At 41.0% G+C, this 26,386-nt stretch overlaps 1 protein-coding gene across 3 annotated transcripts in view; it reads right to left on the bottom strand.

Moving 5' to 3' along the window:
* The window catches only part of vipr2 (vasoactive intestinal peptide receptor 2), a 40,518-nt gene that overhangs the window by 1,572 nt on the left and 12,560 nt on the right, over nt 1-26,386 (bottom strand). The window contains exons 3-12 of one of the 3 annotated variants that reach the window (XM_061979102.1): nt 23,670-23,780; nt 21,554-21,645; nt 12,974-13,071; nt 12,029-12,161; nt 11,410-11,560; nt 5,861-5,921; nt 2,512-2,581; nt 2,252-2,337; nt 837-966; nt 722-763 (exon numbers count right to left, since the gene is read on the bottom strand). In XM_061979102.1, coding sequence (XP_061835086.1) covers nt 722-763; nt 837-966; nt 2,252-2,337; nt 2,512-2,581; nt 5,861-5,921; nt 11,410-11,560; nt 12,029-12,161; nt 12,974-13,071; nt 21,554-21,645; nt 23,670-23,780 — 974 coding nt within the window. Of the gene's footprint in view, nt 1-721; nt 764-836; nt 967-2,245; nt 2,338-2,511; nt 2,582-5,860; nt 5,922-11,409; nt 11,561-12,028; nt 12,162-12,973; nt 13,072-21,553; nt 21,646-23,669; nt 23,781-26,386 lie in introns of all 3 variants that reach the window. The other 2 variants (XM_061979100.1, XM_072915222.1) reach the window with 2 other exon arrangements.

A 26,386-nucleotide genomic window follows, 5' to 3' on the forward strand; every position in this document is an offset into this window, starting at 1 on the left:
AACTAAACAACTACTCGTTTATGTTCTTTGTTTTTTTCCCTTCAAAGTCCTCCTGTGTCGAGGGAATTATTCCCTAAAAAGTAAACATTAACAAAAACAATAAAAAAGATTTTGAGAAAATAAGAATATCGATCTATTCACTGTATATTTTACTTATGGATTTATTCGCTCTCCCCTTACATGTTGTGTACTGACTGCAACATCAACAGTTGATATATTATCCTCTTTCTACACTATTTTTAATCTACTTGTTAATAACGTTTTTTTGCACTTAAACTTTATTAAGCATGTATTTCTTGGTGTTTCAAGCTAGTTTAGCAACTAGTTTAGGTATTAACATGCCTCCTCCTGGCTTGCTCTCTGTGTAACATGTTTAGCCTTATCCTCCAATGACAATGGTATTATATAAGATACTAAGAACCGCAGTCTATTTGCCCGGGATGGATGTGATTGTTATTAACTTAGGGGAGCGTCTCCACACTGAGTATGGAAATACTCTGTTCGCTGCTAGCTTGTCAGCCGGGGTACTAAAAATAAATACAATGTCAATGGGTTGGCATTAGGAGGCATTAATCGACAATGTCAATCACAACCTTTTTCCTGAAAAATCGTCTGATATTGGCGGCCATTCGATCTGCGTTCCTAGTTGCTACAAAACATTATGACTACGAACAAAAAGCTTAACATTCACAGTATATGTATATTGATTGTGATTACAAACCTCACTGTTTAGGAAACAGTACAGAATGGCAACCACCAGACCCTAAAAAAACATTCAAAGTACAATACATTAGATAGAAATGACCAATAACACACACTTAAAGTGTCAGCAGCACCTGGAAAGATCCGAGAGCCAAGTCAAAAAAGATCTTGTAGTCTTCGGCTATGGATTCCGAGAGAGAAACAAAGACCACGTAGTGAATCCCAAAAAGGGGAATGAGCAGGAGCGTGGACTTGGCCAACCTCCTGGAATAGAAACACATCACAACTTGAATTATCAAAGAAAACATACATTCCAATTGTTGTGATGTTGTCTAATCAGGTTGCTCTAAAGCCATGCCTGTAATTCTAGCAGCCACTAATGGGGGCATATTTGCATGTGATCTGGGGATTGCAATGATATGCTCTATTAGTCATTGCTATTCAGCAAGTTTCCAGTGTGTCACGAATGGAGTACATATATGTACCGTATTTTGCGGATTATAAGGCGCCCTTGAAATCTTTTTTGCCCCTCAAAACTCGACAGTGCACCTTATATCCCGGTGCGCCTAATGTACGGAATAATTTGGGTTTTGCTTATCGACCTAGAAGCAATTATATTTGGTACATGGTGTAATGATAAGTGTGACCAGTAGATAGCAGTCAAACATAAGACATGTGTAGACTGCACTATGATGGCAATCTCACACATTAGAGATAGGTGTAGACTGCAATAGGACTCAAGTACACAACACCAACATTTTATGTGTTCCATTGAAAATATAGAACAGTGGTCCCCAACCACCGGGCCACGGACCATCGATTGGTAACGGGCCGCACAAGAAAAAATAAAATAAAAAAAATATATATATATTTTTAAATTAAATAAACATAATAAACACAATATACACTTACAATTAGTGCACAAACCCAACAAACCTCCCTCCCCCATTTACACTCATTCACACTCATTCGCACAACAGGGTTGTTTCTTTCTGTTATTAATATTTGTGGTTCCTACATTATATATCAATATAGATCAATACAGTCTGCAGGGATACAGTCTGTAAGCACACATGATTGTATTTTTGTATGACAAAAAAAGACAAAAAAACCCCATTTTGACCAAAGAACCACCATTACATGTTATGTAGACCACAAGGAAGTGTTTTACATTTGGAAAAAAATAAATAAATATGACTCCTTTAATGCGCCCTATAATTCGGTGCGCCTTACATATGAAAAAAGATAGAAAATAGACCATTCATCGGCAGTGCTCCTTATAATCCGGTGCGCCCTATGGTCCGGAAAATACGGTATGTATTTGTGACAATAAAAGGTTCTAAAATTAATTTCCAAATAAACAGATGTCCTCACAGAGGTTCTGTCCCTACATTAGAAGCAGGTAATGGCTCCACCTCCCTCTCTTTTGTCAGTGACAAGTCGCATCAATTTATTGCTTGCTGCGCTAGTATTAGTCCGAAACAGTTTAGCTGACTTTTGTGTCGGCCTGGCCAGAGAAGTACGTCTAGTAAAAGGTACCGACCCGTACTGTAAATGCTCGTTGCCGCCCACGTCAGGACACTGCAGCTTCTGTACCAGAATCCGAATGATGCTGATGAAGAGCATGAAGTTGACCTGGAAGACCACACGCAGAGTCAAAAAACTCACAAAGAACGTTTTGACTGGGTTCTGAAAGAGCAGTTGAACAGTACAACTGGTCTTAAAACGGGAACGACCAACACTGACGAGAATTTTTTTAGGGTGATTGTGATGTTCCCCCTGGATAAAGAAAAATAACGAGGCACCTACCACAATAGACAGTCCAATAGGTCCATTGATTACCCAGTTTGGTATCGGGTTGTCGTTCCTCTCCCAGCATCTGAAAACATTAAGCATTTATAATATACATTTAATACTTAGAGTAGACCCTCTCCATCCCATCATGCAGTGATGAAGAAATTGGAGGAAGTTGACCACCAAGAAGTTTTGAGTGGACATCATCAGACTTTTCCCTCTTGATGAGCTACTGGGAACCTAGTCAGTGTTGTATAATTGTCGGTCGTGCCACTCTCCCAGGACTGAGGGACTGTGATGGGTGATGAGCCAAGAAGACGCCAACGAGGAATCGTCGAACAAAAAGCTATATTTGTTTCAGCGGGCCTCAGACTGGAAATGCAGCTTCCAGGAAAAAGAGTGTATGGGCCTGATTACTCTTCTGCTGTCCTCTCGGACCACTGTCCTTAAATACCTTTTACACAAAGACCCTTACTCTCTGTAGTTCTAGCCTTGAGGCCGGCCAGTTTGGACAACACCCAGTTTGTTTGTACAAATGCAGACAACACCTGGGCATTGTCACTTTGCTCAATGAAGCGGAGTGACCTCCAACCCCTGATCTCTACTCCTACCGGGGGGGGGGGGCTCTTACCAGATGTCGTTATTGTGTTTACACTTCCACCTAAAATACAACTGCTGCTATCCTTTAAGTTCCTCAATGTCCTGGGGGCAAGGCCCACCACTCTCTGGAGAGCTGTGATGGACATCTGCATCCGAAGCTATCTAAGGGCATATTTTCCTAATAGGATAATCTTCTAAAGGATTCTGTTACCAAATACAAATACATGCTAGTTCACAATCATATAAGAAAATGGTACACGGTATAATTCACCACATGAGCAAAGCTACCAGTAAGTTATTTAGGTTGCTAGGAGTCTATCCTAGCTGCACTCGGGCGGAAGGCGGGGTACACCTCATTGCAGAGCCAACACAGACAGACAACATTCACACTCACATTCACACACTAGGGCCAATTTTTAGTGTTGCCAAACAACCTATCCCCAGGTGCATGTTTTGTAGTATTTTTTATTTGCGGCATTTTCCCATTCCATGTGTTGCTTTTTTGTCTTTGGACATGTGTGGCTGTCACCATAGTGAAGCGTGTCAGAGAGACGCTGCAGCGCACAAAAAGGCCATCGCGTAAATCCCATAACGTGACCTTTGAACTGTGCTGCATGTCTTGTCACAACACGGTCACGCTTTAATCCCAGCTCTGTTTTGTTCATGTGCTGTTCATACAGAGCATCTGGAAAGTATTCACATTCAAAAATGTAATAATTGCATTTTTGTTCTCAAAATTCTACAGACAATACCCCTTAATGACAATGTGAAAAGTAGTTTTCCCTCAAATAAAAAAAGTAAAACAAAAAAACTCATGTACATAAGTAGAGGGCTAGAGACGGCACGGGATTTCGCAATGCATTATGGGGGCTGGGTAGCCATTGTTGCTGGACGTGGGTTTTGTTTACATGGCTGTACTCAACCAGCGGTATTGTGAGATAGAGCAACAAACTGGATTAAAAATATGTATGCATTAAAGTGGGATATATCTAAAGTCTTCTCAGTTATTGATCTATGAATGGGAGTATTACTGTTGGTTGTTTATAACTCGCAGCTAGCTTAACTTAGCTTAGCTAACGCTAACAACCTACTAAATGCTATGTGTGCAACAGAATAAAATAGTCTTTAATTCAAACTTATTTGTGTGAAAATGCTGTGAACACACCAACATGTACCAGGTGATGGCCATAAAGTCATGTTGCATTGCAGGCTATTCACCTTCTCTTTCCACACACTAATTATTCTACTTGTTAATTTCCTGTTAACTACTTTATTAGTTTCATAACCCGACTTCCATCGACTTTGCTTTCATGCTGGAAATAAGAAAAATCTCACCCAAATGTTTTTTTTTCTGAAGCGATCATGACAACCGTTGTGGCAGTTAATGATGCCACACAATAATGCCATGTTTTGAACTTTATAAAGGAAAAAAAAAATACCTGCACAGAGTATCTTGTATTCAGTCATGTAAATAAGCTATTCACAGCCTTTACTCAATACTTTATTGATACATCTTTGGCAGCAATTACAGTCTCAAGTCTTTTTGAATACGACGCCACAAGCTTGGCACATCTATCTTTGGGCAGTTAGTTAGTTAGGGTTGCAAGGGATTATGGGTATCTGTTCTGTTGTGTTTATGTTGTGTTACGGTGCGGATGTTCTCCCGAAATGTGTTTGTCATTCTTGTTTGGTGTGGGTTCACAGTGTGGCGCATATTTGTAACTTAAAGTTGTTTATACGACCACCCTCAGTGTGACCTGTATGGCTGTTGATCAAGTATGTCTTGCAGTCACATTTGTGTGTATGCAGAAGCCGCATGCAACATGTGACTGGGCCGGCACGCTGTTTGTATGGTGAAAAAGCGGACGCGTCGACAGGTTGTAGAGGACGCTAAAGGCAGTGCCATCACGGCACACCCTTAATATTGTTGTCCGGGTGAAAATCGGGAGAAATTCGGGAAAATGGTTGCCCCGGGAGATTTTCGGGAGGGGCACTGAAATTCGGGAGTCTCCCGGAAAAATCGGGAGGGTTGGCAAGTATGGCCTTGTGATGTCTGGTTTCCTCCAAACATGATGCACGGCATTCACGCCAAACAGTTCAATATTCGTCTCATCAGAGCAGAACATTTTGGTTCTCAATGTCTGAGAGTATTTCAGGTGCATTTTGGCAAACTTTTTACTCGGAAATGTCTTCCGTCTGACCACTATACCATAGAGGCCTGATTGGTGAATTGTTGTCCTTCTGGAAGGTTCTCCTCTCTCCACCGAAGAATGCTGTAGCTCTGACAAGGTGACCATCGGGTTCTTGGTCACTCTGCCTGAGTAGACTAAGATGAATGCAGAAATGTACAGAGACATCCTGGATAGAAACCAATGCGTCCCATCCAACCTGATGGAGCTTGAGAGGTGCTGCAAAGAGGAATGAGCACAACTGCCCAAAGACAGGTGTGCCAAGCTTGTGGCATCGTATTCAAAAAGATTTGAGTCTGTAATTGTTGCCAAAAGTGCATCAACAAAGTATTTAGCAAAGGGTCTGAATATGTATGTTCATGTGGCTTTTGAGGGTTTAAGTTGTAATAAATTTGCAAAATTGAAAAAAACAAAAACATTTCACATTATGGGGTAATGTCTATAGAATTTTGAGGGCAAAAATGAATTTATTCCATTTTGGAATAACGCTGTAACATAACAAAATGTGGATGCAAACAAATGATGTTTGGAATCACATCATTATCGTCATCATCACTCAAAAGTCCCTCACTCACCCCGTGTCCTCCAGATAAATCCTCATCATCACCCAAGTGAAGACAAACACTGCCGGGATTCCTGCGTCGACAACACACAACATTGAATATGCTGTATTATTAGCATTGAACTTTTGAAATAATCCTAATTACTGCTTTGCACAACTATGACAATACATTATTTCAATTGGGACGGCGTGGCGCAGTGGAAGAGTGGCCGTGCGCGACCCGAGGGTCCCTGGTTCAATCCCCACCTAGTACCAACCTCGTCATGTCCGTTGTGTCCTGAGCAAGACACTTCACCCTTGCTCCTGATGGGTGCTGGTAGCGCCTTGCATGGCAGCTCCCTCCATCAGTGTGTGAATGTGTGTGTGAATGGGTAAATGTGGAAGTAGTGTCAAAGCGCTTTGAGTACCTTGAAGGTAGAAAAGCGCTATACAAGTACAACCCATTTATCATTTATTTATTTAATTATTTTCTATCTCATCTTTATTTTAGTTGCACTTTAAAAATACTGAATAACAGAGAATAATAAATTTAAAAACAGTTGGTACTGTCTAAAAGTCAGAGAAAAACAGTGTGGTAAACATTAACAAATTCAACAACATTAAATAACTTACAAGGGAATTTAAAGAAGAAATAAAAGACAATAACATCGGAATAAAAAGAATAACGTGGAAAAAAAAACACTACAGGGAAGTTATACAGCAGACGTGTGCTCTAAACATACAATGATAACTTAAAATAAATATTTATCTGTTGATCTCTGTTGTAAATTTATTTTTATGTTTGAATTCAACCTTTAAAAAAGGAATCTTAAGAAAAAATGGCTGAGTTTATTAATTTCCCTATCTTATACAGGGCAGCAATCTCAGGTGAGGCACCGGTGAAATAAACTTCACCTATGAATGCACAATCTGTCGCACACTAGGTTGCATGGTGTGCGGGTTGTTTGTCACCTTGTTGACCAGTGTTTCCCATACATTCCCATAAATTTGGACCGCCAAAAATAGATTTGGCGCTACCTGTTGGTGGCAGTATGCTTCCTACTTCCGCATTGTAACACAGCTCATAGCTCTGGTCTGCCAGAGAATAAGAAAACTAAGGAAGAGGGATCAGTGTTGCCAATTTAGCGATGGTATAGCTATATAAATAAAGCTTGACATTTAACAAGAATTCAACCCCAGGAGTGTAACGGTGAACATCTTCATATTCAGATTTTTTGGTAGTCTTATGTTCGGTACAGAGGCATACTGAATTTCCACGTGGTACGCATTAAACGTGAAACACAGCAAGAGCCTGATGTACTAAAATAGTCTTTGTATTAAAACATGATTGCTTGATTGCAAGCTGATCTACTAAGCTCTTGTAGATAGGATTGCTTCTCTTAATTAAGCAAAATAGAGAGCGCAATCATGTAGGTGTAGGGTATATGGAGAATCAACGCTCATTATCATAAAGCCCACAGTAGTAGGAGGAGATGCAAATATAATCATTGAACACTCACAATGGGATTTATCAAGCCTCAAACACTCTGTGGCTGCTGTTTTGGGTCTATATTTAGCACATCTGGAACAAAGTGTGAACAAACTAAAAATATTTAAAAAATTGGAATATTGGTCATATCTTCTGTCTAGTGTGGATAATGCATATATTTTTAAGTGTTCTTTCTTTATCCATAGTCATGTTTAAAGCAGTTAATATTTTCCCATGTGTACACTTTGTGTTTTTCCCTTATGCTCGTTAGTGAACTCTGTGTTTCACATTGAAGGCTTGGAATGTCTGCTGGGAGTATAATGTACTCCCTTTTTGTGGAGGAGCCCTTATCGGTTTAGAACAAAAAGGCTGTATTTCTTTCTGGGTGGGAGGGGCTGTTTCCGTACTAAATAAGCTGACTCTTTCCGTTTGATTTTTAGACCGCTTCTTGATGCTGCTATTATCGCATTGTAAGGGCTGGTCTCCTAAAGCTTTAGTAAAACTTGTGTCACTGTCCGGGCGCGCGTCAGCCTTGTGGTTCTGTGCTGTCACAACTCCTCCTGCTAAACATAACAACTTGGTAATATTGCTGTTCTGTCTTGGTGGTCCTTTTTACTCAACATATATGTCTATCCAAAATAACTTGGGATTGACTAGTGTTTTATTCCCTGAGAGGAAAACTGGTCCGACGCAACACTAGCAATTCCACTTTTGAGCTGATAAAGTACTTAAGACTGATTTGGAGATAGCAGACAAACGAACACCAATGCAAGAAGCATTTTCTTTCCTCTGGATCATTCCAGTGCGCCACAACAGACATTGCTGATGTTGCGGCAGAAAACACTAGTCGTGTGGTCTCCCAGAGCGCACTTTCTGCATGCTAACAATGGGTTATGTTGTCTGGGTTGCATTTCTATATTGCAGAAAAGTTGGTACAGATTATAGATGTGTGCTGCATGTTTAACAACATTGCAAAACACGACAGGTTGAAGAGCATGATGACATGAATGTGTAGGGAAATTAGTTTCTCCACGGTGACAGCCGGTAGTGCACACAATTAAATATAGCGGTCTGCACTGCTTTTGCACTTGTTATCAAGTACACACAATTTTATAGTTTGCACACGCTATTTAGCACTTGTTATTTGGATCTTAGGTGATCAGGCCATGAATATTTATTGTGTCCTACATTTACTCTGTTATCAATTACAAATATTCACAAAAGACAAAGTATTCTCCGTGGGCAACGTTCCCTCAAAGGTGCACTGCTCACGTGCCATGTGCGCACAGCAAATTTATGCCGAGCACAAAATATAGTCCACTCTGAACTCTAAACAAAATAAATATATAATTCTGCAATGCAATGTGAGTGACAGGTGACAACAAGTGGTCACAACAGATAAAACAATGTTCGTCAGGACTGCACAATTATTAAAACGACCATTGATCACTTTATTGAGCAAAGCTGTTTATTGTCGACTGTAACCACACCAAAAACATTAGTAAAAAACTACTATCTAGCAAAACTGGTCATTATCTGCCACACAAACCAGGCCAAAACCAACTCTTTGTATTTTGTCATATTGACAGCAGTTGCTCGCTCTCACTTTGCGCCAACACACGCACTCGTGGCACTAAGCCACTGATGCGTTTATGGCCACACAAAAAGTCGGACAACTACAACACCACACATTTATTGGATTATTAATTTAATGGATGTTAATCATGAAATGCTGTTAATAGATTTCAAAAATGCTAATAAAAAGAAATACAGTCGTGGTCAAAAGTTTACATAAAGAACATAATGTTATGGCTGTCTTGAGTTTCCAATAATTTCTGACATCACATGGACAAAGATAAGACCTTCTGGAGGAAAGTTATGTGGTCAGATGAAACAAAAATTGAGCTGTTTGGCCACAATACCCAGCAAATTGTTTGGAGGAGAAAAGGTTAGGCCTTTAATCCCAGGAACACCAGCCTACCGTCAAGCATGGTGGTAGTAGTATCATGCTATGGGCCTGTTTTGCTGCCAGTGGAATTGGTGCTTTACAGAGAGTAAATGGGACAATGAAAAAGGAGGATTACCTCCAAACTCTTCAGGACAACCTAAAATCATCACCCCGGAGGTTGGGTCTTGGGCGAAGTTGGGTGTTCCAACAGGACAATGACCCCAAACACACATCAACATTGGTAAAGGAATGGCTGAATCAGGCGAGAGTTAAGGTTTGAGAATGGCCTTCCCAAAGTACTGACTTAAACATGTGGACAATGCTGAAGAAAGTCCATGTCATAAAACCAACAAATTTAGCTGAACTGCACCAATTTTGTCAAGAGTGGTGGTCAAACATTCAACCAGAAGCTTGCCAGAACCTTGTGGATGGCTACCAAAAGCACCTTATTGCAGTGAAACTTGGCAAAGGAACATGTAACCAAATATTAACATTGCTGTATGTATACTTTTGACCCAGCAGATTTGGTCACATTTTCAGTAGACTCATAATAAATTCATAAAAGAACCAAACTTCATGAATGTTTTTTGTGACCAACAGGTATGGGCTCCAATCACTATATCACAAACAAATAAGAGTTGTAGAAATGATTGGAAACTCAAGACATCCATGACATTATGTTCTTTACAAGTGTATGTCAACTTTTATCCACGACTGTATTTTACAGACAGAAAGTTACAGGCATGTACACTTTATCCCATGCTTACCTGTCATTGTGCAACAAGTGAATGTTTTAAGGGGGACTAAATGTGATCTCTCAAAGGGATACACATTATTTCCAAAGTAGGACCCCCACTCAGACATACAATATTAGTACACAGCTCATGAAAAACACAATTTGTATTGTTATTTTCATTGTAAGTGGGCCAAACCACTTCTATTAGAAAATCATCTCATAGAAATGTCTTATAATAATAATAAGACATTTAACTTGTTATGATGTCAGGTATGGCAAAGGTGTGATGCTGGTATGACCACGATGTGCACGTTGGATGTTATTCACATGTGCTCCACTGATCGCCCGGGGAGTTTTTGCGTTTGCTCAGACACATTAGAGCAATGGTTCTTAACCTGGGTTCGATTGAACCTTAGGGGTTCGGTGAGTCGGGCTCAGGGGTTTGGCGGAGGTCAAGACACACCTGACTCATCGTGTAAATAAAAACTTCTCCCTATCGACGTATTATGGATACCCCCAAACAATGTTCCTTCTAATTTTCCATACGCCTGAGCAAACGTAAAAACTCCTTGAGCATTCAGTGGAGCACATGTGAGCGACGTCAGACGTGTCCCAAACCTGACTAAATAACAAGTTAAATGTTTTATTATTATAATCAATTGACAGCAGTCATTTCCATGAGATTTTTTTCTAATATAAGTGTTTTGGCCCACTTACAATGACAGTAACAAAAAATATTGTTTTTCATGAGCTGTGTACTAGTATTGTATGTCTGGGTGGGGTTCCTGCTTTGGAAATAATTTGTACCCCTTTCAGATATCGCATTTAGTTCCCACTAAAACATTCACATGTTGCACAATGAGACGTAAACATGGGATCATGTGTACCTTCCTGTAACTTTCTGTTTGTAAAATACATCTTTATTAGTATTTCTTTAAAATAATAACATAATTTCATGATTAATATTTATAAATTAAGATTAAATTAAAGAAAAAAACATTTCATTTTTCACTAAAAAAGGTTCGGTGAATGCGCATATGAAACTGGTGGGGTTTGGTACCTCCAACAAGGTTAAGAACCACTGCATTAGAGGGAACATTGGCCGTGGGAGCGGAGATCCAGACATGCGAGGAACCTCCACTAGTCTGGGGAGTGTGCATTACGACCGCCGTGAAAGTGAGGTGTGAAAGTACGCACACCAACTCTACAAATGTGCAGCTTTGCCTTTGACCAGCGAGAATCATGACTAGTACCATATGCACCTCTCTATTGTTTGCTACCAGTTAGCCTTCTCAGTGAAGTACAAAAACCGGTCGTGTCCAAAGTGCAACAAAAATGACAAAAACAGAACAAAAAGGCACAATGTTACATCACTTTGATAGGGTATTGAGGAGAGCACAAGTATCGTACCCCAGCCGATAAACATGTAGACCACAAAGTGTCTGTTTTCCGAGAAAATGACCACGAGCAGCGTGTGAAGGTACAAGGCCTCCACCAGCAGCCAGAAGAAGTTGGCCATGATGAAGTACTGCAGGAAAACCAGACTGGCTCGACACGCCACCTATGACGCATAAACAGGGCTGAGTTAATTAGGCTGTGATGCTTATCATTGGGTTTGTTGGGTATTAACTGGTACTCATCAGGAATCTTATCAGATGGATCAGCACTTTGTAGGCCGTCATGTTCCACTCAACACTCTTTACGTCACTTCAGTGTATGTGTACATTACAGCAGTGGTCCCCAACCACCAGGCCGCGGCCCGGTACTGGTCTGTGGATCGATTGGTAACGGGCCGCACAAGAACACACACACACCCACACAATTTTTCAAGCATTGACCGGTCCGCAGTTACAAAAAGGTTGGGGACCACTGCATTACAGGACAAGTGCGCGTCATCGTGAACACAAAACTTGAACCCAAACAGGAAAAACTCCTGAGGGTTTGTTGCTTATTGCGAGTTTTTCCTTGCCTCTGTCGCCAATGCGTTGATTGATATCGTATTGGATGTGTGTCTATTGAAGTGTCTCACCAGGGATGGCTGAGTGGAGCAGGCGGAGGTGCGGCTGAAGAGGATGTCGTCCTTGACCAGCACGGCCACGGCCCTCAGGATGAAGGAGAAGAAGAGGTTGAGGTGGATGTAGTTCCTGGTGCAGTGGAGCTTCCTGCACGTTAACGCAATTTCAACACGTCAACACTATCCACCCCTGAAGCGTCGTCGGCGAGCATCACAAGCTAATCTTCTCACAGCCTTGCGGCAACACTCCCACACACTCAAAATACTGACAACTGCAACCTATAATAGCTCATTTATGGTGGATGAACAAAGTTCTCCTCCAGGCGACAAGAAGTTTGAGATTTTGGAGGATGCTGAGACAAGAGAAACTGCTAGAGTCTTTATAATATCAAATGTTTGCTAATCCAATTAAGAAACAGGGCGTTGCATTTGTAGCGCACATCAACCAAAATATGGACGTTAACCAATGAGAGGCTGCTTGGATAGCCCAAATCTTCATTCTTCATCTTGGCAATGATGTGCTAAAGCTTCCAACTTTGTGGAAACGCTTAAAAAAAAGACAATTATCTGTTCCCACTGCACAAAGCAATGTTCCTAAAGGCATGCTAAAAGGAGTTTGGTGAGGAAGAACTAACTACAACAGGTTGTAGAAAGTATTTTTAGAAGAGTGGAAGGTGTTCTAGATATACAGTACAATTTATTTACTTTTCACTTTCTTATCTGTTCCAATGCTTTGGTCCATACAGTTTAAAAGGTGCAATAACATTTTTAAAAGTGCAAATAAATTTACCCTCTGGTGGGACTTTTAAGGTTTTGGTTGTTCTTGTAAAGAAGCATACCTTGATTCAATGAAAGGCTGTGAGGATGAATGTATTCCTTTGACATTATTTTTTTTTAATTATCCAAAGGGGACAACAACATAATCAAACTCTGAGGATGGCGATGTTGGACATGTCTCACCTGAAGAGGCAGAGGACAGCGCTCCCTGTGGTCAGAGCGATGAGTGACAGGCTGTGACCCAAGGTGTATAACGTCTGTACCAGCACGTAGAACACCAGCTACACACACACACACACACACACACACACACACACACACACACACACACACACACACACACACACACACACACACACACACACACACACACTTAACAATGTTATTACACACATGCACAATTAATGTTGTTACCAGTTGACAACAACTGTACATGTTTTTGTAAGCACCCTGCTACTATTTCCTTGTAGTTTTCTGGTTCTTAGTCAAACCACACACTTAGGGCCTGATCTACTAAAGGTTTGTGAGCAGAATAATGGTGCAATCCATTTAGCGTCCGTCTTCATGAATATGCAGAATATATGCTTATCATTAGAACGCCCACAATGCTGGGAGGACAAGATGCGAATATTACTATTTAGCACATGCGGTGTGATCTATCAAGACTAGAATTGTCCGATAATGGCTTTTTTGCCGATATCCGATATTCCGATATTGTCCAACTCTTAATTACCGATACCGATATCAACCGATACCGATATATACAGTCGTGGAATTAACACATTATTATACCTAATTTTGTTGTGATGCCCCGCTGGATGCATCAAACAATGTAACAAGGTTTTCCAAAATAAATCAACTCAAGTTATGGAAAAAAATGCCAACATGGCACTGCCATATTTATTAATGAAGTCACAAAGTGCATTATTTTTTTTTAACATGTCTCAAAACAGAAGCTTGGAATTTGGGACATGCTCTCCTTGAGAGAGCATGAGGAGGTTGAGGTGGGCGGGGTTGAGGTGGGAGGGGGGAGGGGAGGGGGTAGCGGGGGGTGTATATTGTAGCGACCCAGAAGAGTTAGTGCTGCAAGGGGTTCTGGGTATTTGTTCTGTTGTGTTTATGTTGTGTTACAGTGCGGATGTTCTCCCGAAATGTGTTTGTCATTCTTGTTTGGTGTGGGTTCACAGTGTGGCGTATATTTGTAACAGTGTTAAAGTTGTTTATACGGCCACCCTCACTGTGACCTGTATGGCTGTTGACCAAGTATGCCTTGCATTCACTTGTGTGTGTGAAAAGCCGTAGATATTATGTGACTGGGCCGGCACGCAATGGCAGTGCCTTTAAGGTTCATTGGCGCTCTGTACGTCTCCCTACGGCCGTGTACACAGCGGCGTTTAAAAAAAGTTGAAACCGATACCGATAATTTTGAAACCGATACCGATAATTTCCGATATTACATTTCAAAGTATTTATCGGCCGATAATCAAGACTAGTACTCAACTGTGAGCACAATTTTGCGTCTTTATTTAGCACGGTTAAAAAGTAAGCCCAAATTGACACAGTTACACGCACGGCTGTGAGAAAGGAGGCGATTGCGCTGAAGCTCCATCCTACGAATGCTTGTCAACATATATGGACTGTCAAAAGTATCATTTTATCATTCTAAAGGCTGCTGGATGACTTATGTGTTTTGGTGTCTGCTGGTGTTTTTCTAATGACATTCATTTTTTTTTGTGCATAGAAAAGATATTAACACATCGCCTATGTGAAATAAACTTCTTGTAATATGCATTTTCTTGTGGCTGGAACATCCCAGCGCACATTCGCAGTTTGTGCCAGCATCTTCCTGTCATGATCCGTTGTTCGGATCATGTTTTTGTTATGTTCTGTTAGTTTTAGACTCCATAGTTCCTGTTTTTGTGCACCCTTGTTCGTTTTAGTTACCATGGCGACTTATGATTTTCACCTCCCTCTGGTGTTCGGGACGCGCACCTGTTTCCAATCTAGAGACATTATTTAAGCCTGCCTTTGCCAGTCAGTCGTCCTGGCGTCATTGTTTTTCATGCAATGCCATAGTTTATGCTGTTTGTTTACCTCATGCCTTGCCAAGTAAGTCTTCTTTGTGCCATGCCATAGTCCATGCTAAGTGTTAGCTTCTGTTTCCTGCGTTAAGTTTATTGTTCTTTAGCTTCTCGTGCGAACGGCACGCTTTCCTTTTGTTGTTTGGTGCATGTCTTTTGTGATGTGTAGGATTAATTGAGGAATAAATCATGTTTTTACCTGCACGTACTGTCCGGAGTCGTCCGTTTGCATCCTGGGAGAACAAACCTCGCAGCAAGCTGCGACCACCCCGTTGTGACACTTCCATGAGTGTGCAAAGAAAAAGTGGTTTCCAATGTAGATGCACGGTAGGAGTCAGAGGTGCCCAGCAAAAATCGGTGAATGTCTGCAGCTTGTTTTAAAATGTAGCAAAACGCCACAGGTCGGAGAATGACAACATAAACGTGCAGTAAATGAGTTGTGTATGGCGAAAGCTACACAGTACACATAAAAACCTCATTTAAATGAAGCGGCCTGCACCACTTTCCAATTGCACATAGAATACAGATGCAATATAGATTATTGCACATTCTACACATTCACGCAATTCTATAGTTTGCACACCCTGCGTGGTATTTAGTATTTTGATCTGAGTCGATCAGGCCCTCACTCTTTTTATTACAAAAGTGTGTTCACACAGAGAAGTACGTTTTTGCACCGGTCACCCAGGAGTCGGGGGTGGGAGAGGGGGGAAGAGGGGTTGGTCCCCACATCCGCGGTCCCCTCCAAGATTTCTCATTGTATCCCATCGGGTTGAGTTTTTTCTTGCCCTGATGTGGGATCTGAGCTGAGTTGTGGCTTGTGCAGCCCTTTGAGACACCTGTGGTTAAGGGCTATATATGGACTGGACTCTCACTAATATGTTAGATCCACTATGGACTGGACTTTCACAATATTATGTCAGACCCACTCGACATCCATTGCTTTTGGTCTCCCCTAAAGGGGGGCGGGGGGTTACCCACATATGTGGTCCTCTCCAAGGTTTCTCATAGTCATTCACATCGACGTCCCACTGGGGTGAGTTTATCCTTGCCCTTATGTGGGCTCTGTACCGTGGATGTCGTTGTGGCTTGTGCAGCCCTTTGAGACACTTGTGATTTAGGGCTATACAAATAAACATTGATTGATTGATTGATTGATAAATAAACTTTGATTGATTGATTGAGTGATTAAACGCAGCACACTGTCAGCAGTGGTGGGTGGTCAGGACCAGCAAAGCCTTCTCCCCAGTATACACTATCAAGAAAAGCACTGACATGATATAATACTCAAATTCCAATATTTATTCTATGAAATTGTAATAATCTATTTCTAACAGTCTATTATCTTCATCTAATAACATGTCTCTTGGGCCTTGTTCACACTGCAGGTCAATTACGATGTTTTGCCCATATGTGACTCTAATTCTTTTCATGCCAATGTGAACACCAATTTTAAATCCATCCCAGGCCTCTTTCGGTGTGGATATTGTTATGTTCTGTTAGTTTTGGACTCCCTGAGTTCCTGTTTTGTGCACTCCTGGGTTTATTTCGGTCACCATGGGGATTAATTGGGTTCACCTGCCTCTGGTTAGTGGTCCCACGCTCAGCTGCTGCCAACCACTAATCAGAGAGCTATTTATTCACCTTGCTCGCCACGCTCAGTCTGGTGTCATTGTTTGCTACATGCACCTGTTACGTGAGTTTTGCCTTGTCTCTAGTTTATGCTAAGTGTTTGCTTCATGCCATGTCTACGTCAGATTTGTTTGTTCCATGCCACAGTTTCGTGAGTATTCCTTGTCCATAGTCTATGCTAAGTATTTGCTTTAGCTTCGAGTGCGTTGAGGCACGTTGTTCTGTCGGCTCGTTTTCAGTTTTTTTGTAATACTTTGATATTTTGAGGAATAAATCATGTTCCAACCTGGTTCGCCTGCATTTCGGGAGAAGGAACCCCGCAGTAAGCTGCGAAAACCCCGTCGTGACAGATATGAATCCGATATGTATCCGATGCGGCTGTGGCCTGAACGATCAGGTCGCATTCATCCGACCCATACGTCTTTACAAAGCGATGAGCGTCATAATTCTTTGCCAAAAGAGACAGTTACAAAACAAATACAGTAGCTGACAAATGAGGAGAAAACAACCACCACTCCTGTCTCTGACTGCTCGCCCACATGCTCTTCGGAGCAAAAGTCATAGCAAATGTCCCACTAACTGCGAGAGCCAAAATGCTTGCCCTTTTCCTTCTCAATCTTCTATGCGCAATAATACGGTTCAGAAAATGTTGACTGTGATCGCACAAAATCCTTGAAATTGCTTCAAATGCGCCAGGACTGAGATCTGCTTGAATTGGAGTTTTGTCTATCTCCGTGAACACTGCAGCATGTGTGATGTTAGTGTATTCAAAAATGAATAATGGAGTGAAAAAAAACAAATGAGAAGCCAGATAATGATTAAGGTAGAAGAGGAGGAGGAGCATCAGCCACTTCATTAAACAAACATAACTGTCAATTCCCAGGAAGACACTGGTGACATGAAGTTAAGTGTCTGATTGAGTTGCAATCAGCAACGTTCTCCAGACCCGTATGGACCTGAGAAGGAAATGCAACCATAACAACATGACAAGCTTTCCACAGGGTTCGGTTCTTAACCCTGAACTCTCCAGCATCTATATCATAGGTGTCAAAGTCAAGGCCCGCGGGCCATATCCGGCCCGGGAATGAATTATTCCCGAACCGGCCTGCAGGCCACAGCCGCCTGCTGCTGTTTTGCACGCACCAATACTCCATCAGTGTTGGCGCTAGGAATTTTCAAAATGGGGTCCAAGGGACCCCATCAAGTCATAAAAATGGGGTCCCACAGTAAATTTTTGGGGTCCCACTTTTTTTAAAACAATGTAAGCATTATCCTGTTATATCTCATATTCTATATTGTGTTTTGGAACAAGTTTGTCATAAACATTACTTAATTCATAAAAAACAAAAAAAAACAAGTTTTTATGCATATGTAAATTTATTCAGCGATAAACATTCATTCACTTTTTTCTTTCCTTCATGGACCTTTACCACTGCTGGTATTTTTTCCTATATTTTTATTGTAATATTTTCAGAATGTGTTTGTTCTATTTTTGGCCAAAGTAAGACTAAGAAAACAATCTGAACTTGTCTTTATTTTTTTTAGTTTTAATGCCATGATTTTAATAGTATGGCCCGCGTGTGCACAGATTTTCCTCCATGCGGCCCCTGAGCTAAAATGAGTTTTACACACCTGATCTATATGCTGCTGCTAGGTGACATCATACGCAAACACGGTGTAAGCTTTCACTGTTATGCTGATGACACAACTCTACATCATACTTGCCAACCTTGAGACCTCCGATTTCGGGAGGTGGGGGGTGGGGGGTGGAGGTATGTGGTCGGGGGTGGGGCGGGGGGCGTGGCTGGGGGCGTGGTAAAGATATATATATATAAGAAATACTTGACTTTCAGTAAATTCTAGCTATATATATATATATGTATATATTATTACATATATATATATATATATATGACCCGAGGGTCCCTGGTTCAATCCCCACCTAGTACCAACCTCGTCATGTCCGTTGTGTCCTGAGCAAGACACTTCACCCTTGCTCCTGATGGGTGCTGGTTAGCGCCTTGCATGGCAGCTCCCTCCATCAGTGTGTGAATGTGTGTGTGAATGAGTAAATGTGGAAGTAGTGTCAAAGCGCTTTGAGTACCTTGAAGGTAGAAAAGCGCTATACAAGTACAACCCATTTATCATTTATTTATTTATTTATATATATATATATATATATATATATATATATATATATATATATATATATATATATATGTATATATATATATATATATATATATACATAAATAAAAGAAATACTTGAATTTCAGTGATCATTTATTTACACATATACACACACATAACACTCATTGTTGAGTTAAGGGTTGAATTGTCCATCCTTGTTCTATTCTGTCACTATTTCAGAACACACACGGGAGCTCTAGTCTGGGAGTCTGAATTAGGATCAGAAGTTCCTATATAAACATTGCGCACTCACGTCGCCATTTTGTATTGATTACTGCACAAATACAAACTACAACTCACAAACACTTTAGAGTTAGGCTCCACCATCAGAATGTGTACTTAAACTTATAAAGATCACATGGATATTATTCAGTGAGTTGATTCACCAAAACTAACCTGTTATACAGGAGGAAAAAGCACACAGGACGTTTCAATTGTTCACAATCTGGTCGCTCTCATCAGAATGACAAGACACTTACGGTCTGCAGGTGATAGCATTCAATTGGGAAGAAACGCCCTACTGCCCCCTACTGACCAATGTGAATACTGATAAATGTGTAATGACAGCTCCAAAAACGAATTCAAACCACAAAATAAAATAAATAAATTAACACAAAAATGTGACACATTATGGGTGGGTCACATATGCATGTACAGTAGATGGCAGTATTGTCCTGTTTAAAAGTGTCACAACATTGCTGTTTACGGCAGACGAACTGCTTTACGGTAGACAGAAACTTGACTGCTGTTGTTGGGTGTTGTTACCGCGCTGGGAGGACGTTAATGAAACTGCCTAACAATAAACCCACATAAGAAACCAAGAACTCGCCCTCGATCATTAGCTGTTTATATTGTGAGAAAGCGGACGTGTGAACAGGCTGTCAACACGTCACTCAGGTCCGCATGGAGCTGGAGGGGGCGTGGCCTCCAGCTCCGCCTGAATTTTGGGAGATTTTCGGGAGAAAATTTGTCCCGGGAGGTTTTCGGGAGAGGCGCTGAATTTCGGGAGTCTCCCGGAAAATCCGGGAGGGTTGGCAAGTATGCTCTACATGCGCCTGAAGTCAGATTGTAGTCACCTGGAGGCGTGTCTTAATTAAATAAAACAATGGAGGTCCAGCAACTTTTTGCATCTTAACACGAAGAAAACAGAAATGCTGATTATCGGTCCTGCTAGACACCAGCACTTATTTAATAATACCACCTTAACATTTGAAAAGAAAACAATTACACAAAGCATCTTGGTAAAGAATCTCGTAATTATCTTAGACTCAACTCTCTCATTTGAGTCACACTTAAAAGAGTTTTACTATAACAGCCTTCTTTCATCTCCGTAATATCGCTAAAACTCGTCCCATTTGTCCACCACCGACGCTGAGATCATTATTTATGCGTTCGTTAAGTCTTGTCTCGATTACTGTAATGTATAATTTTCGGGTCTCCCTATGTCTAGCATTAAAAAGATTACAGTTGGTACAAAATGCGGCTGCTAGACTTTTGACAAGAACAAGAAAGTTTGATCATATTACGCCTACACTGGCTCACCTGCACTGGCTTCCTGTGCACTTAAGATGTGATTTTAAGGTTTTACTACTTACGTGTTAAATAGTAAACGGTGTAGCTCCATCTTATCTTGCTGATTGTATTGTACCATATGTACATAGAAATCTGAATTCTAAGAACTCCGGCTTATTAGTGATTCCCAGAGCCCCAAAAAAGTCTGCGGGCTATAGAGCGTTTTCTATTCGGGCTCCAGTACTCTGGAATGCCCTACCAGTAACAGTTAGAGATGCTACCTCAGTAGAAGCATTTAAGTCCCATCTTAAAACTAATTTGTATATTCTAGCCTTTACATAGACCCATTTTAGACCAGTTGATCTGCCGTCTCTCTTTTCTGCTCTGCCCCCCTCTTCTGTGCGGAGAGGTTATCAGGTGGCAACGGATCAGTTTCCACGGAGGATCCGCTAGCTGTTCCAAGTCGGGACTCAGGATTGACCACTCCTCTGCATCAGTCGGTGACGTTTCGGCACTCTGACTTGTCTACATGTAGGGGATAGCGGAGGGTGTATATTGTTGCATCCCGGAAGAGTTAATGCTGCAAGGTGTTCTGGGTATTTGTTCTGTTGTGTTTATGTTGTGTTACGGTGCGATGTTCTCCCGAAATGTGTTTGTCATTCTTGTTTGGTGTGGGTTCACAGTGTGGCGCTTATTTGTAACAGTGTTAAAATTGTTTATACGGCCACCCTCAGTGTGACCTGTATGGCTGTTGACCAAGTATGGGTTGCATTCACTTGTGTGTGTGAAAAGCCGTAGATATTATGTGATTGGGCCGGCATGCAAAGGCAGTGCCTTTAAGGTTTATTGGCGCTCTGTACTTCTCCCTACGTCTGTGTACCACTCCGTACAGCGGTGTTTTAAAAAGTCATACATTTTACTTTTTGAAACCGATACCGATAATTTCCAATATCACATTTTAAAGCATTTATCGGCCGATAATATCGGCAGTCCGATATTATCGGACATCTCTAGTTGTTTCCTTTAATGGTAATAAGCTTTACTTTTATAGAAAAAATATACTATTTATAGTCACAGTGGAGAGTGGAGGGGGCGCAAAATATTTTCTTCTACTTAGGCGGGGGTGTAACAGAAAATATTTGAGAAGCACTGGTCTTAGAAGGTCCACTATCCAGGTTTTTGGACATGTCTTAAGGTTTTAGGTTCTCGAGACACTTCCACTCATCAAATTCAACGTGTTGGCATTACAAGAACAATAGGATGACAAGTCACTGGAGCATCATTGATCCAAATCAAGTCAGCTGCTAATTAATCATGTAGATGAAAGAAAAACGGACGTTTAGTGCACCTTGTCCTGACTGGTGTCCGACCCACACGCGCTGGCAATGTTTGGGAAAACCTCAGACCATCCTGATGCCGTGCAGTTCCTGCTGATCTTTCCTGGAGGAGAAGAAGACAAGCGTGATGCTGAAATGTGCTAACATATGACTTATTTTTACACGGTCATACTTGCTCTATACTTCTCTATACGGGCATTACTTTGTTTAATATTATTTTAAGTTATGAGACAATTACTGCAAGCTGTTTTAATAAACACTCAGTACATTTCCTGAAAGTTAATCAGCCATGTCACTGCCTGTTATTTGAGCAGTCCCATCTGTTTGGTCATACTCCAAAAGTAAGACATTTCCGTTCCCTACTTAACAGCCTATTTTTCAAAACATTGGCGTTTGATAGAGATGTCCGATAATGGCTTTTTTGCTGATATCCAATATTACGATATTGTCCAACTCTTAATTACCGATTGCGATATCAACCGATACCGATATATACAGTCGTGGAATTAACATATTATCATGCTTAATTTTGTTGTGATGCCCCGCTGGATGCATTACACAATGTAACAAGGTTTTCCAAAATAAATCAACTCAAGTTATGGAAAAAAATGCCAACATGGCACTGCCATATTTATTATTGAAGTCACAAAGTGCATTATTTTTTTTAACATGCCTCAAAACAGCAGCTTGGAATTTGGGACATGCTCTCACTGAGAGAGCATGAGGAAGTTGAGGTGGGCAGGGTTGGGGGAGGCGCGGGGTTGAGGTGGGGGGGGGGGGGGGGGTAGCGGGGGTGTATATTGTAGCATCCTGGAAGAGTTAGTGCTGCAAGGGGTTCTGGGTATTTGTTCTGTTGTGTTTATGTTGTGTTACGGTGCGGATGTTCTCCCGAAATGTGTTTGTCATTCTTGTTTGGTGTGGGTTCACAGTTTGGCGCATATTTGTAACAGTGTTAAAGTTGTTTATACGGCCACCCTCAGTGTGACCTGTATGACTGTTGACCAAGTATGCTTGCATTCACTTGTGTGTGTGAAAAGCCGTAGATATTATGTAATTGGGCCGGCACGCAAAGGCAGTGCCTTTAAGGTTTATTGGCGCTCTGTACTTCTCCCTACGTCCATGTACCACTCCGTACAGCGGCGTTTTAAAAAGTCAAACATTTTACTTTTTGAAACCGATACCGATAATTTTGAAACCGATACCGATAATTTCCGATATTACATTTTTAAGCATTTATCGGCCGATAATATCGGCAGTCCGATATTATCGGACATCTCTAGCGTTTGACTATCTTTTTTAAACGGTTTGCAAAAGTATCAACTGATAATCTCAAATAATCAACAACTCTATTTTAAAAATGTAAAAAACTTTTATACATTCGTTCATTATTCAAATTTGAAGCTGCCATTTTCAGCTTAGCTTTGACTCTGGGCATTTTTACCACTGTGTTATATGGCTTTTCCTTTTAACAGCACTCAGTAAACGTTTGGGAACTGAGGAGACCAATTTTCTAAGCTTTTCAGGTGGAATTCTTTCCCATTCTTGCTTGATGTACGCACACATTTTCAATGGGAGACAGGTCTGGACTACAGGCACGCCAGTCTAGTACCCGCACTCTTTTACTATGAAGCCACGCTGTTGTAACACGTGGTTTGGCATTGTCTTGCTGAAATAAGCAGGGGCGTCCATGAAAAAGACGTTGCTTGGATGGCAACTTATGTTATTTTATTTGCTGCATTTACCTGTGGTATTTGTTTTATTGTGGTTACTTCTGGTGGCCACTGTAATCTATCTGAATGGACAGCAAGTGTTTTAATGGTATCTCCACTACCAGACTAAAATTGCAGGAGGATCAAAATTAGTGAATGCTTATTGACCCAAACAGAATGTGTTTGTGCCGACATGCTTGATGCGCACTAATCAGCAGATGCTAAATGTTCATGTTACGTCATGAGTGTAAAATGTGGTAAGTGGAGAAGTGGGGGTGTTTTTTCGGGGGGGGGGGGGGGGGGGATACGTCCCAAATTGGGTCGTGTCAGCAGGCCGCCGCGTTCTTACGTAACGTCTCAGAGTGGAGACAGCCATCTGGAGACACATACAACATTTAGAAGTCCTGACTTGACTTACCGTTTGTGCCAAAGACGATCTTGAGGACGCGGGGACACGGGATGGTCACGGTCTGTCCGATCCCGGTGCGCTCCCAGCACGTGATGTTGTCCCATGCTCCTTTGCAACCCGCTTCTCATCAAAGCAAACAGAACTACAATGATTTTGACTGACATCTGAAACTTTCCAAATATTGTTGTGACGATGATGATGATGATTATGAGCCTCCCCTTCCTCCTAGTGAAGACAAAATGCTGTGTCCAGCAGTTTATGCTTTCATCATTATTTTTGCTCTACTTAGAGCTTTAATTAACACAAACGAGACACTCTTGAGTTTTCCCCGCCAGCCCTGCAGGCTTTGTTGTTGCTCTGTGCTTCACATTGGACAGGCTGTTCCTAAAGTCTGGACATACTCACTTGTATACACAAATAATAAACATACATGACACCAAAAACATGTCAATTTAATTAAAAAATATATACTACTCATCAATATGTTACGCAATACCACACTTAATAAGGGCACTTATTTTGTGGACATATGTGGTGCACTTATTTTGTGCACCTAACAAGTATTTATTGTGTTCTTATGCAGTTCACTTACTTTGCACACTTAACCTGTGCACCTATGCTATGCACTCAACAAATGCTATTAAGTTACGTACATAAGTGCACTCAAGCTGTGCACATTTTTGATTCACTTATTTTGCGGATATTATTTGTGCACTTACAGTATGTCATGCATTAAAACTTGCAACTTGTTCACCATTACATTTTTCTAAGTAAAATATATATAACAATACAGCACCGGCTACATTGTGTTATCATTAGTGGTTTATCAGAACACATTTGTTTTACATTTGTCTATATCAGGGATCCCCAAACTACGGCCCGCCAGCGTCCAAAATCCAGCCCGAGGTAAGTCCCCAGTAAAAAATATATATTTTGAATTTTTTATTTATTTTTATTATTATTTTTTTTCAAATCTGTCCTTTCTAATCCATTTTGCTTGCGCTTGTTACCGTATTTTTCGGAGTATAAGTCGCTCCGGAGAATAAGTTGCACCGGCCGAAAATGCATAATAAAGAAGGAAAAAAAACATATATAAGTCGCACTGGAGTCGCATTTTTTGGGGAAATTTATTTGATAAAACCTAACACCAAGAATAGACATTTGAAAGGCAATTTAAAATAAATAAAGAATAGTGAACAACAGGCTGAATAAGTGTACGATATATAACGTATAAATAACCAACTGAGAACGTGCCTGGTATGTTAACGTAACATATTATGGTAAGAGTCATTCAAATAACTATAACATATAGAACATGCTATACGTTTACCAAACAATCTGTCACTCCTAATCGCTAAATCCCATGAAATCTTATACGTCTAGTCCAGGGGTCGGCAACCCGCGGCTCTAGAGCCGCATGCGGCTCTTTAGTGTCGCTCTAGTGGCTCTCTGGAGCTTTTTAAAAAATGTATGAAAAATGGAAAAAGATGAGGGGAAAAAAAATCTATTTTTTGTTTTAATATGGTTTCTGTAGGAGGACAAACATGACACAAGCCTTCCTAATTGCTACAAAGCACACTGTTTATATTAAACACGCTTCACTGATTCGAGTATTTGGCGAGCGCCGTTTTGTCCTACTAATTTTGGCGGTCCTTGAACTCACCGTAGTTTGTTTACATGTATAACTTTCTCCGACTTTCTAGGACGTGTTTTATGCCACTTCTTTTTCTGTCTCATTTTGTCCACCAAACTTTTAACGTTGTGCATGAAAGGTGAGTTTTGTTGATGTTATTGACTTGTGTGGAGTGCTAATCAGACATATTTGGTCACTGCATGACTGCAAGCTAATCGATGCTAGCATGCTATTTAGGCTAGCTATATGTACATATTGCATCATTATGACTCATTTGTAGCTATATTTGAGGTCATTTAGTTTCCTTTAAGTCCTCTTAATTCAATTTATATCTCATGACACACTATCTGTATGTAATATGGCTTTTAATTTTTTGCGGCCCCAGACAGATTTGTTTTTGTATTTTTGGTCCAATATGGCTCTTTCAACATTTTGGGTTGCCGACCCCTGGTCTAGTCTCTTACGTGAATGAGCTAAATAATATTATTTGATATTTTACGGTAATGTGTTAATAATTTCACACCTAAGTCGCTCCTGAGTATGAGTCGCACCCCCGGCCAAACTATGAAAAAAACTGCGACTTATAGTCCGAAAAATACGGTACTCATTGTCTCCTAGGCGCTCAGGCAAATCATATTGTCTAAAAATGCATTTTCCCATCGATAACATGACATCATCGCGCTCGATAGTTAAGGTTTCTGTGGTTTATCCGTTATACAGTGCTCAATACCGGGTAGGGCGGAATATATGTGAGGCCAGGAAAAAACACAGAGGCTACTTCATCCCTACAAGCCTGTTTCACAGGTTTCCCTGCTCTTCAGGGGATTTATATATGCACCTGAAATAGGCTCCAGCATCCCCCACGACCCAGAAAGGGACAAGCGGTAGAAAATGGATGGATGGATGGATATATATATATATATACAGCCGGGCCCCCGGCCAAACTTTTTTAACCCAATGCAGCCCCATAGTCAAAAAGTTTGGGGACCCCTGGTCTATATGTTCTACAATTACTATGTTTATGTAATAATAACTTTGACGGCGGTCGCTGACGTTGTGTTGACAACACGCAAAGGGAGCGTGTGCACACAAG

This window comes from Nerophis lumbriciformis, linkage group LG19, assembly GCF_033978685.3.
Source record: "Nerophis lumbriciformis linkage group LG19, RoL_Nlum_v2.1, whole genome shotgun sequence".
NCBI lineage: Eukaryota > Metazoa > Chordata > Actinopteri > Syngnathiformes > Syngnathidae > Nerophis > Nerophis lumbriciformis.